Raw genomic sequence first — 11,973 nt, forward strand, 5'->3', positions numbered from 1 at the left:
CATGGGACAATCAAGAAGAGAAACACAGAGAAGATGGTCAGGAAGAGTAGCGAGGCAAGAGGCAGGGGACTGTGTCACAGATGGAACGGGGTTGGAAAAGCCAGATTCTCGTCCATCCCTGTTCATTAGGAATAAGGCTGGTGGTGCTGGGCCTGCAGCTGTGCACAGGTAGAGCAGGGAGCACAGGACAAAGCCTTAATATTCGCTCTTCCTTCCCAATCTTGCTGAAGTCCCCTACTGGTCCAGCAGCGGTCCTGGCTTCTCTCTGCCTGCATCTGCCTGGATGCGCACCGAGATTCACCCCTCAGCAAGCATGGATGTCCTGGTGCAGAGGACACTGGGTCTAGTCACCATGTGCGATGCAGTTACACAGGACCTAATGGTGTCTTTAATCCCAGGCCTATGGGGGCCAGATCTGGGCTCTGAACTCACATCCTGGTACTTTAAATGCTGCTGGGTGCCCAAGGAAGAGGGTAGAGGGGTCCACTAATTGACTAATCCTGGAGGTGGACAATCCCAACTCCATTGAATCAGCCCAGAGGGTCAGCCAGCACCAGCCTGCATGAGGAAGCTGTGGAGACACCCTCAGACACAGCTTCACGGGTAACAGAGACCCCAAGAGGAGCCCAGGAGTGTACCTGGACAGCGGTGCTAACCCCTCCTGACCAGATTCCCTTACGTCACCTTGGGGGGAGGTGTGGCGTGGGGGGGGCCCAGGAGTCAGGTGACTCATCTGAGCCTGTTTCTCTAACCATAAAAGGAAAAAGACCTTCCTCAGTGGGTGAAAGTCTCACACACACCACATCCCTTAAGGCCCCCCAAAATGTCAGCTACCATTGTTGTAGTTTTGAACCCTAATAATATGGTTTCCTTTCAGCAGCTAGGGAAAGAGGTCCTAGAGGCCCTGACTGGCTGGTCAGAATCCTAAGAGACAAAAGGACCCATCATTTGAGGGAACAATCTTCATCAGCCACCTGACTGTGTTGACAAGGCCATCCCCAGCCTCAATGTAAGACAGCATCACTAACAAGAGTATCAGGAGGGCAGGCTGGGAGCAGGACAGGCGGAGCAGGGCCTGACCACCCTAAGTCCAGAGCACTGGCATGGAAGAAATAGCAGCAGGAGACTCACGGGAGGCCCCACCCCAGGAAACGGCAACAGACACAAGCACTGGAAGCAATACGACAGAGCCCAGGCGAGCCCTGGGGAGATAGCAGCACCAGCAGACCTCCCCAGCCCAGGCTCTCCCAAGCAAGCAGCCCTTTGAAGATCAGCAGACCCCGGGGACAAAATGTTGGGTCCCACCCTGGTTTCCGGCCCTTCCAGCCCAGTGTACTGGGTAAAAGGGGCCCAGCTTCTTTGGCAGTAACACACTTTTTATAATACATAAATGTATTATAACCAATATATTGAAGCACGTGTGGTACATAATAATGTTTAATCAGAGCTGGGCATGGTGGTGTACTCCTGTAATCCCAGCACTTGGGAGGCTGAGGCAGGAGGCATGCTCCAAGGCCAGCCTGAACTGCATAGCAAGACTCTTGTCTCAAAAAGACAAAAAAAGGGGCTGGGGATTTAGCTCAGTGGCATAAGTACCTGCCTTGCAAGCAGGCAGTCGTGAGTTCGATCCCCGGTACCGGTAAAAATGGAAAAAAAAAAAAAAGACAAAAAAAATTTTTTTTAATCAGCAAGAAATGATGGCAGGGTAAAGAGACATCAGTGCCAGACAAGCTGAGGACAGTCCCAAAAACTCAGCATGGTGAGAGCTAGATCTCAGACATGTGATCCTGTGTGGAACCTCACCGGAAACAACACCTGAGACAGCACAGTGCAGAAGGGCTCCCTGACTGCCCCATGTGGAAGCTGCCTGCAAATCTGTCACTTCTTGTGGGAGCTTTCCCTACGGCACCAGGGGTGCTCAGCCCTCGAAGGGACGAATAGGGTAGGCAGCCTTAGGGTCACCAGCTTCAGGTCCTGACTATAGGACTCAGGAGACCCAAGTCACATGGTTACTGAACTCTGAAGGCGTGGCTGACCCCAGGCCCAGGAAGCTGCCAAAGCTTTGGGCCTGAAGCATGCAGGGTTCCCCACTGACAGCAAACCCAGACAGCCTTCCTAGGACATAATAATCCCAGTACTACAGAGGCTGAGGCAGGAGGATCACCTCAACTGTAAAGCCAGCCTGAACTACATAATAAGTTGAAGGCCAGCCTGACCCACATAGCAAGACCCTGTCTCCAAAAAAACCAAAAAACCAACTCAAGACAAGAGTGAGAGTGTACTAGTTAGGAAGCCTGTTTTATAAAGTGGTTTAAGAATCAATCACTATAGCCAGGGATCATGGCACATGCCTACAATCCCCACACAGGGAAACTGAGGCAGGAAGATCACAAGTTCAAGACTAGCCTGGAATGCACAGTGAGACCTTCTCTTAAAAAAAAAAGCAATCACTCCAAAAAACAATGAACTCAAAGAATACCACTATCAAGCCTGGAATTGTTAATGCGAATTTAGAGAGGTCGCTCAACTTATATTTGGAAAAAATAAATAAATAAAAGTACATCTGTGCTTTATTAGCATCTTTCTGAAACTTAACATTTTCTTCAATTAGGAGTGAAAGTAACACACTATGGTAGTGTTATACCACCTGTGACTCCAATGAAAGATGAAATGTCCCCGCCACACTGTTTATACTCATGGTACTTCAGAAGTAAGGTCTTTATTACACTTACTACTAGATCTTGATGATTAGTCTAAAGTATATATTAGTAAGGCACAAATGTTTCAAGTATTTTGCTGACAGAATTTCAATATAATTGGTTCCCTTTGAGATCTGAAGTATTCTGTTCTTTCTGAATAGAGACACACTGCTCTCCCCGGAGTGTCAGAGAGACCCATGACATAAAAAAGGAAAAAGAAAAAGGCAAGAGGATGAAATATGACTACACACAAAACCTGAGATTAAATCCTCACCAGGAAGCTGTTGGTCCCGGACCCCCTTCTTACATCGCTGGCACCTGGCAGTGACCACTCACGGTGGGCACCTGAAAGACAGTCATGAAAAAGTAAACCCAACCAGTCAAATCCTTCACAGACTTGGGCCCCTCGTCCTAAACACACAGCTGGAGCATTCCAGCCCCACCTGATGGCCCACATTTTCCTCAAAAGGTAAAGGGGCACAGGGCAAAAGCCTGCAACCAGGTTGCAGGGTCACACTGCACAATGCATTCAGGCACAGCCTTTCTTGAGGGGAGCATCTGGGAGCTGATGTGAACGGGGTGCTGGGCACACAGCTGTTGTCCTCGCAGGAAACTGAATTGAAGACAGCAGCGAGGGCCCCTCACTGGTTCCATGCACCCCTGCACAACCCCTCCCTGCTCCCACTTGTGAGATGACAAAGCAAGTGTCTAAGGCCAGCTCCAGCAAATTCTACACGCAGCCAAGTGGCACAGCAGCAAGGGACTGAGCCACATCACCATGGGGCCACAGCGAGGCCCTTTCTCCAGCTGCCCCACTAAACTGAGGCAGCAGCCGCCCCTGGGGCAGGAGCCAGCACACGAACGGTCCGATCCTCAGATCCACCAGCAGCTTCTCAAGGCTCTCCTTGCACACAGACCTCGCCACCTGCCACTTCCCAGCTCCTTCTAACTGGATGGCCCCTAACTGCTCTTGCACTTCCTTCCCGGGACTTGAGCTTTCCTGTCCTGACAGGCTCCGAGCCTGTCCTTGTCTTAGGCCTTCTCCCATACTCTTCTCTCTAGACCTTCCGTGGCTGTATCATCTGCGTTCCAGACTGCTCAAGAGTTTCTTTCTTTCTCTAGGGTTGTTTTGGGATAAGGGCTCAGTCACTATGCAGGTCAGGTTAGTCTTTTACTAACTATGTAGCCTAAGGCTGGAATCAAACTCCCAAAGATTCTCTTGCCTCAGCCTTCACAGTGCTGGGATTACAAACCTGTCATCCACTCTGTTTCTGATTTTTGTTCCTTGACCTCCAAAATCATTTTCTATTCCCATGCTGCACATAACTTTTCTCTACAGCTCATAAACCAGCTGACATTATGTAATCAGTGCTTATCAGCCCTGTTTGGGAGGAGCTTTTTACAAAAAGCCCAGGTTCCAGGCCTCACCCAAATCAATCAGATCAGAATGTTAGGGAGTGGGGCGAGGCTCCTCCCAGTCACAACCCTCTGCCCCACTGTGACTTGCAGCCAGCTAGTTTCTCAACCCTCCTGGGCATGCAACGCCCGGGCAGCTTCAGATCCTGCTGACCGGGAGCCAGATCTTCAGGCTGTGGGGATCCCAGTGCCACTGCTCAGGAGCCTCCCTTGGAGCTACAGGGGTTCCCAACTGCACTGCCCCCACGGTCACCACTAGCCACACACTGGATGTCTGAGACCAGGCCAGGCCGCTGGTGAGCAGAGGTGATCTCCGCCTCAGACCACCGTTCTGGACGGCGCATGCTCTACAGCCCCGTGCAATGCTGGAATCACAAGTCACCCCCCAGTCCAGCCCAAGTAGCCTTAGCCCTCTGCAGAAAACCCCACCACAGATCCAGCTGGTCATCACTCAGGAAAGGATCAATATTTACCTAAGGCAGGCAGGCAGGCAGAGCCGGAAGAACATACCAAATCACCTCGATGACTACACCACATGGCAATTCACACGACAACCTTGGCCTCCAGACTAAATGTCACAACACCGTACAAGGCACTTTCCCAGCCACAGCCCTGGGCACTCTGGGCTACCCTGTCCAGACTTCTCAGGGACACGCCCTGCAACATTTCAGTGAATGGGTTTGCTTATGGGACTTTTCCCCAAGCCTCTAGCCCAAGGCACCTGTTCTTTGAAGGAGACTAGGAACACACTTCTTGCACAAGGCAGGGCCTGGGACCCATGAGCAGCAGTGTTAGTACTTGTATTGTTAACCATGAGAAACTAAACTCAATCAGACATAATGGCACATGCCTGTCCATCCCAGCACTGGAGAGGCTAAGGCAGGAGGCTCACAGTGAGTTGGAGGCCAGCCTGACCTATATTGCGATATGTCCACTGCCAGCCTGAACTATATAAGCAAGACTATCTTTAAAAAAATAAAAAATAGGGGCTGGAGGTTTAGCTCAGTGGCATAAGTACCTGCCTTGCAAGCAGGCAGTCGTGAGTTCGATCCCCAGTACCGATAAAAAGGAAAAAGACAAAAAATAAATAAAATAAAAAATAAAAAGAAGAAGAAAAAGAAGGAAATTGAATTCAGTGTAGGGAGAAAAATCACGTAACAAAAAAACAGATCATTTCCTCATTAACATTTAGAATGATCCGGAGCTGGGGATTTAGCTCAGTGGCATAAGCGCCTGCCTTGCAAGCAGGCAGTCGTGAGTTCGATCCCTGGTACCAATAAAAAGGAAAAAGACAAAAAAAAAAAAAAAATTTAGAATGATCCAAACGCATAAATTCAGATTTCAAAACAGTGTTAAAAGGTAGCCCTGGAAGAACCAGAAAGGCTGCCTTCCAAGAACAGGAATGTCCTGAACACAAAGGTGCTGTCCTCTGCCCATGGATCCAAACTCACTAGTCTGGGACTGAGAGGAGCCGTCTACAAAGCAGTCACCAAGGGCTGAGGCTCGGATCCACAGCCTCACCCCAAACGCATGCAGTCTGGTTCCCACTGCACGAACCGGGCTGTGTCTGGCCCCACGAACAACAAGGCTCTGGGGATCCTGAGTGGCCCAGATGTTCATTTTCCCCGGCAGTCACAACCTAGCACTTACGACAGCAACAAAATTTCCACGGTAACCAAGGACAACAGAGTAGAAAATTATGGCCCCGGAAGGAAGCAGATTAAATTTTAATACTTAGGAGCTAACATCAAATTTATTTTTAAAACTTGGGCCAAGTAAGCAAGGCAGCATGGATGGTGTTTATAAAGGCGGGCCTGACCGAAACGCACCAACATTCCAAGTGTATATATAATTTTTTCCCTGTTTTGAGAATATTTCAAAGTGCCCAGAGGCTTAAAAGACTAAGACAGAAACAAAAGGAAGAGAGAAGCTCACTTTTCAAATTTATTCACAACTACTTATTTTCTCCATTCTTTCCAAAAGCACGCGCGGACACCAGCAGCAGCTCCAGACTTCACTAAGTTTGCTAAAATCAGGCAAAATAACTGCTTCACCCAGAGAAAGTGGTCACCAAGTGGAAAGTTTAAAACATAGCCATGAGCTATGGTCTCACCTGTGGCTGAGACAGTAAGCTGGTTAAGAGGTATGCATGAGGTAAGGGACCGTGGTGGTTTTCAGTTATGCTCTCATGCTAAGATTTCTCCTGTTTCAAGCTACACCCCACTCATTCCCACTCACTCCACGGTCTGAGTAAGCAGTTTATTCCCAATCTGGTAAGCAGTCAGCACTTACTCAACCACTCATCTGTTAGCTACTGACAATTCTTGTCACAGTCTCCAGAAAGATGGGTACTGCTACCCAGACTTCTGCAGTGTAGAAAATGAAAACACACAAGGTGGGGCTAGGGATTTAGCTCAGCGGCATAAGTGCCTGCCTTGCAAGCAGGCAGTCGTGAGTTCAATCCCTGGTACCAATAAAAATGAAAAAGACCAAAAAAAAAGAAAACGCACAAGGTATCTCACCAAAGTTCACGCAACTAGCAAGCCAATAGTGGATTTTGTTTGTTTGTTTGTTTGTCTTTTTCATTTTTCTCGGTACCGGGGATAGAACTCATGACCGCCTACTTGCAAGGCAGGTGCTTAAAGCCGCTGAGCTAAATCCCCAGCCCCCAATAGTGGATTTTGAACTTGAATCCAGACTGATCTGAAGCAATTTAGAGAACGTAGCACTACTAAAACAGGAAATAGCATAGTTTTTGAAACAGCAAGAAACCAAGTTCAAATTCACCTACCAGCTCAATAACCTTGAGCAAATTACTTAACCTCACCTGGCCTCAACTTCCTCCTCTATGAATCAAGGACCAAGACCAAAGACAACAGATACAAGGTTTGCAGTAGTACAGCCTGGACACCAGGTAGTACTAACATTTCAGCTACAGACGCGTAAATTTTAAAAGTACATTTCAATTGGAAAATGACTGAGCAGACATGGCTTCCATTATAAGTAAATATATTTGCAAAGATTAATCAGTTTAAAATTAGTTTAGTAATTCTATTTACTCATCTTACTTAAACATAGGACTAAAGGCTTGCAAATTTTAGATTCATTTTATTTCTACTTAATGCATTTTTTTTTTTTTTTTTTTTGTACTGGGGATTGAACTCACAACCTTGAGCTTGCCATGCAAGTGCTTAAGACCACTGAACTAAATCCCCGGCCTGCCTCAATGTATAACTTTAATATCACAATATTCATTCTCCTGTCTCATCTCAGTATAAACAGATGTCTGCCATTAAACCTATTGGAAGACAAAATAGGCAAAACACTTAAGATGGGGGATTTAGCTCAGTGGCATAAGCGCCTGCCTGGCAAGCACGAGGTCTTGAGTTTGATCCCCGGTTCCTCAAAAAAAAAAAAAGGAAAAAAAATTAAAAAATAAAAAAGTAGTAGGCAAGAATAAACAAATGGGATTACATCAGACTAAAAAGATACATAGCATCAGCAAGCAAGAGACAACCTCGGACAGGATACAATTTTCCCCAGGTATTCCTCAGAGGACTAATATTTAGAATATACATAGAAATCAAAAAATTAAACCAACTAAAATTCAAGACCTCATCAAAAAATGTGCAAGAGAAATAACACACACTTCACAGAGGAAAAATGCAAATGGTCAACAAATATGTGAAAAAATGCTCAACATAATTGGTCATTATGAAATACAAATTAAAACAATGCTAAAATTCCATCTTATGGAACGAAGAGTGGCTAGCATTTAAAAATCAGATAACAGGGGCTGAGATTTAGCTCAGCGGCATAAGTGCCTGCCTTGCAAGCAAGCAGTCGTGAGTTCGATTCCCCGGACGGATAAAAAGGAAAAAGACCAAAAAAAGAAAAATCAGATAACAGGGCTGGGGATTTAGCTTAGCTGCATAAGCGCCTGCCTTGCAAGTATGTGGTCATGAGTTCCATCCCCGGTACCAATAAAAAAAGAAAAAGAAAAAAAAAAGGACATCAGATAACAAATGTTGGCGAGGCTGTGAGGAAAAAGGAACCCTCCTTCACTGGCAGTGGGAATACAAACTAGTACAACCACTACAGAAATCAGTATAGAAACTTCTCAAAGAACCGAAATTTGAAATTCCATATGACCCAGGAATCCCTCTACGAGGTATCTTCCCCATAGAGCTTCAGTCATCATACTACAGCGAACTTGTAATGGCTAAATCCTTTTGTTCATCGGTATATGACTGGGTAAAGAAAATGCGATATCTATATAAAGTGGAATACTACTTGGCTATAGAGAATGACAAATTTGAGACATCTGTAAGGACATGGATGCACCTGGAAAATATAATGTTGCATGAAATAAACCAGACACTCCAGCTTAGATACCACATGGTATCTCTCACTTGAGTGAGATAAAGTACAAACGAAGAGATTTTTAAGGATGGGAAGACGAGGACAAGAAATGGATGGATCTCTTGGAACAGGGAAGTGGACCAAGGAACAGGGGTAAGGGATAAGGATGGGAAAGGAAGGAAAGGGAAGGGAAAATAAGCAGAAAAAAATAAAGATGTGCTATGTGGAGCTGGGGATTTAGCTCAGCGGCATAAGCACCTGCCTTGCAAGCAGGCGGTCGTGAGTTCGATCCTTGGTACCGATAAAAATGAAAAAGACAAAAAAAAAAAAAAAAAAAAGATGTGCTATGTACAGGAACCTACTAACCTCAATTAATGTAAACATTACATGCCACAACCTAAGCTAAGATTAATAATATCAATAAGAATGAAAAAATGGATAGGGGAATTGGGGGAGGCAAGGGGATTAAGAAAAGAAGCTGTGGTATGCAGGTGCACCCACTCCCAAAGATGACTGCACACTGTGAGCTGCAGACATTCTAATAAAATAAAAAATAAAAAAATTTAAAAATAACTCCACAGATGTTTGCTTTAAGCCACAATACTGTGGTCATTATTCGTCACTAACCCACACACGGAACAAGCTTTTATTAACAGAACTGTACATTACTCTCTAGAGGGGAAAAAAAAGCACTATCTAAAGTGATCCATGCTGATTCCGCTCAGAAAGTAAACAACTTTCAATTCTGTTTTGTTTTGTTTTGTTTTGTTTCAATTTTGGTTATAAACCCAAGCTCACACTTGCCATCATCAAAATATGCACCATGGATTTATTTAAAATGAGACACATTTACAATGATTTTGATTTTTTCCATTTTTAAGACTTGAACCCACTTTCCTGCTTGGAGACAAAGCAAGCTTGCAATTTAACAAAATGACCAAATCCAGTCTCTCTTTAATCTGCTCAGTAACTGAGCTCTAGGGTAATCCGCCTAGCACACGAAAAGAGTTTTAGACTCATCTACTGTAAGCTAAAATTAATCAGGGAAAGGGGGTGCCATTTTTAATAGCAATTCCCATTGGTCTGGTTTTCCAGCATCTGCCAGTGTTAATAATATTTAACTGATAAAAAGTGGGAAAAAACAACTTTAAACACAATCAAGCTTTAAAAAAAAAAGACATTACGTACCAAGTTTCCTTCCTTTAAGAACTAACTGAGCTACCTTTCTGATAGCAATCATTTCCATAGCATTTTCAAAACATCATTTTCTTATTACTTTAAAACTGCCACTTGTCAAGAAACTCCATACCATACCTACCTACCTTGTCTAAGGCGGATATTTTAAGCCTTATTGATAAGACCAAAATGAAGGGCTGTGAGGCATCACTAAACTCCTGAGAAAATGTTTACATGCAGAGTTCTTGGCCAAAAGCAGAGGGGACCCTAGCCCCACTTTCAACACCCAGAAAGCTGAATCTGATGTTTTTCATTTAGCCTAGTCTACAAAGAAAAAATTTAAGTCTACAAAGAAAAAATTTCCACTGAGGAAAAACATTCTAGACTTTTTCTCCCAAGCAATTCCTAACAGCAGATGCTTTGCTCAACTGCAGGGAGAATTTTAACAACCAGGGCTTAAAGAAAGCTCTCTAAGTGACCCCCCTCCCCATTTCCCACACTCCAACCTGGGTATTTTCTTCCAAAATACACACAATAACCAATTTGAAACCTGCAGCTTTACGTTCTGGGTAAGACAAATGGCACCATCATTCATCGCTGCTACAGGTGAGGTGTGTGAGCCAGGTACCTATTATGCGCCAGGCACAGGGCTGAGCGCTTTACACACAATGCCCCTGATGAGGAAAAGATGCCTTACCAAGCCTGTCTGGTGAAGGCAGATGAGGAGAGGGGTCAGTCTCTGTCGCCAAGCACAGACGGCCGTGGCCCCTGGACACTTGGGCTGCCCCCTTCCACTCTGCAGGATGCTTGGATTTTTAATCTGTGCAGCTTGTCTCCAAAGCATTTCCCCTCCCAGAGCTCTGGAGAGCTCGCTGATAGCAACTGGGCCGGATGACTTTGCACCTTGAAAGCACTTTACTAAATCAAGGCCTTTTCCAGGCTGGGAGGGAAAGAAAGGCAATCTGGGTTCCCACAGGTAAGACACAGGTACTGGGGCAGAGGCCAACGGCGGCCTTGGGAACCTCCCACCCTGCCTGCAGTCTCCACACTGCGCCAGCGCTCCTCTCCTCTCCCACACCTGGGGGGAGCCAGGCCTCCCTGGCCAGGGTGGGTACCCTCTCCTTCAGTGGGGATCCCATGGACCTGTCTGAAAGTGGGCCGCAGCGAGGTTTGGGGGGAGCCGCATCGAGAACTCGGGGTCCACCCACTGGGCCACTTCTGGAACAAGTTAGTGAGGTGCGCGCAGGGTACCACGACCCTGGGGCGCGGCGGGCAGAGGAGTTCCCTGCACCCGCGGACCCCGACCGGGGCCTAAGCGGGCAGTGCCGGGAGAAGGGGAACGGGGTCGCAGTTGGGGAACCCTGTGGAGGAAACGAGGGCGGGGAGGGGCCAGGGTCTTCAAGAGGCCCGAGGTGGCCACCGGCCTCTGCCCCAGCCACCTCCGTGGGAACAAAGAGCTTCTGTCTCGGGCAAGGCGGCGGGCTCGCCTGGCTCCTGGCCGGGAAACTTTTCCCGGGCCTCGGGGGGGTGGGGGCGCGGCTGCCGGGGGCCCAGTCCCTCACCGACCTCCTCGATGGCCGCCACCGTGTTGCGGCACTGGGCCGTGCGCGTGGTGAAGCTGGAGGCCGTGGGCGCCTTGTAGTCCTCGAGGGTCTCGGCCACGAATTCCGACACGGAGATCTTGTCCGGCATCGCCGCGGCGCGCGGGGCCAGGGGGCAGCCGCCGCCTCGGTCAGCGACGCCGCGCGCTCCGGCCAGCGGACAAAGGCAAGCGCAGCGCGGGAGCCGCCAGGGGTGCAGGGCCGGCGCGGCCCCGCAGCTCGGCCGCCGTTCGCCTGCGAGCGTGGGCGCCGAGGCCGCCGCGTCTTCCCCGCGCGAGTCTTCTCCGTGTTAGAGCCCAGGCGGACGGACGGGCGCGCACAGCCGGCGGGAACTGCCCGGCACCCAGCCGCGCGCCCGAGCGCCTCCCGCTGAGAGGGGCGGGGTAGAACGGGGGCGGGGCATCTGGCGGGGCGACGCGAGTACCCGACCGCCAATCGGCGCGCTCGCCGCCGCGCCTCCTGGAAGCGGAGCCCGCAGCAGGAAGGGAGGTGCGCGCCCCTGCCCGCCAGTCGCCCCTGGCGACCACGCTGTATTGTCTTGGCGTTCTTGACGCCCCCAACTCCTTCATGGGCCCACCGGTGACGGAACAGTCCCCCTCCCGGGAGGTGTGAATCCCTGATGCCCGCCCGAGTCAGCCAGGTCACGTGTAGGGTATATGGGGTACTCTCTCTCTTGGGCCGGGCCGTAGCCACCCCACTGCTTACCTATCCCACCCCTG

General features: G+C 48.4%; 1 protein-coding gene across 9 annotated transcripts in view; it reads right to left on the minus strand.

The window, feature by feature from the left end:
• Asap2 (ArfGAP with SH3 domain, ankyrin repeat and PH domain 2) overlaps nucleotides 1–11,604 on the minus strand; it is a 133,965-nt gene extending 122,361 nt beyond the window's left edge. For 2 of the 9 annotated variants that reach the window (XR_010049133.1, XR_010049132.1), the window contains exons 1-2: nucleotides 11,220–11,604; nucleotides 2,974–3,044 (exon numbers count right to left, since the gene is read on the minus strand). Coding sequence is in view for 4 of the 9 variants with exons in the window: in XM_063254361.1 (XP_063110431.1) it covers nucleotides 11,220–11,345 (126 nt within the window). In the remaining 5 variants the exon portion in view is untranslated. Of the gene's footprint in view, nucleotides 1–2,973; nucleotides 3,045–11,219 lie in introns of those variants that run through there. The other 7 variants (XM_063254363.1, XM_063254360.1, XR_010049131.1 and 4 more) reach the window with 6 other exon arrangements.
• Between the last annotated feature and the right edge of the window lie 369 nt (nucleotides 11,605–11,973).

Source organism: Cavia porcellus, unplaced genomic scaffold (genome assembly GCF_034190915.1).
Source record: "Cavia porcellus strain 051 isolate PalLab524CR breed Dunkin Hartley unplaced genomic scaffold, mCavPor4.1 scaffold_8, whole genome shotgun sequence".
NCBI lineage: Eukaryota > Metazoa > Chordata > Mammalia > Rodentia > Caviidae > Cavia > Cavia porcellus.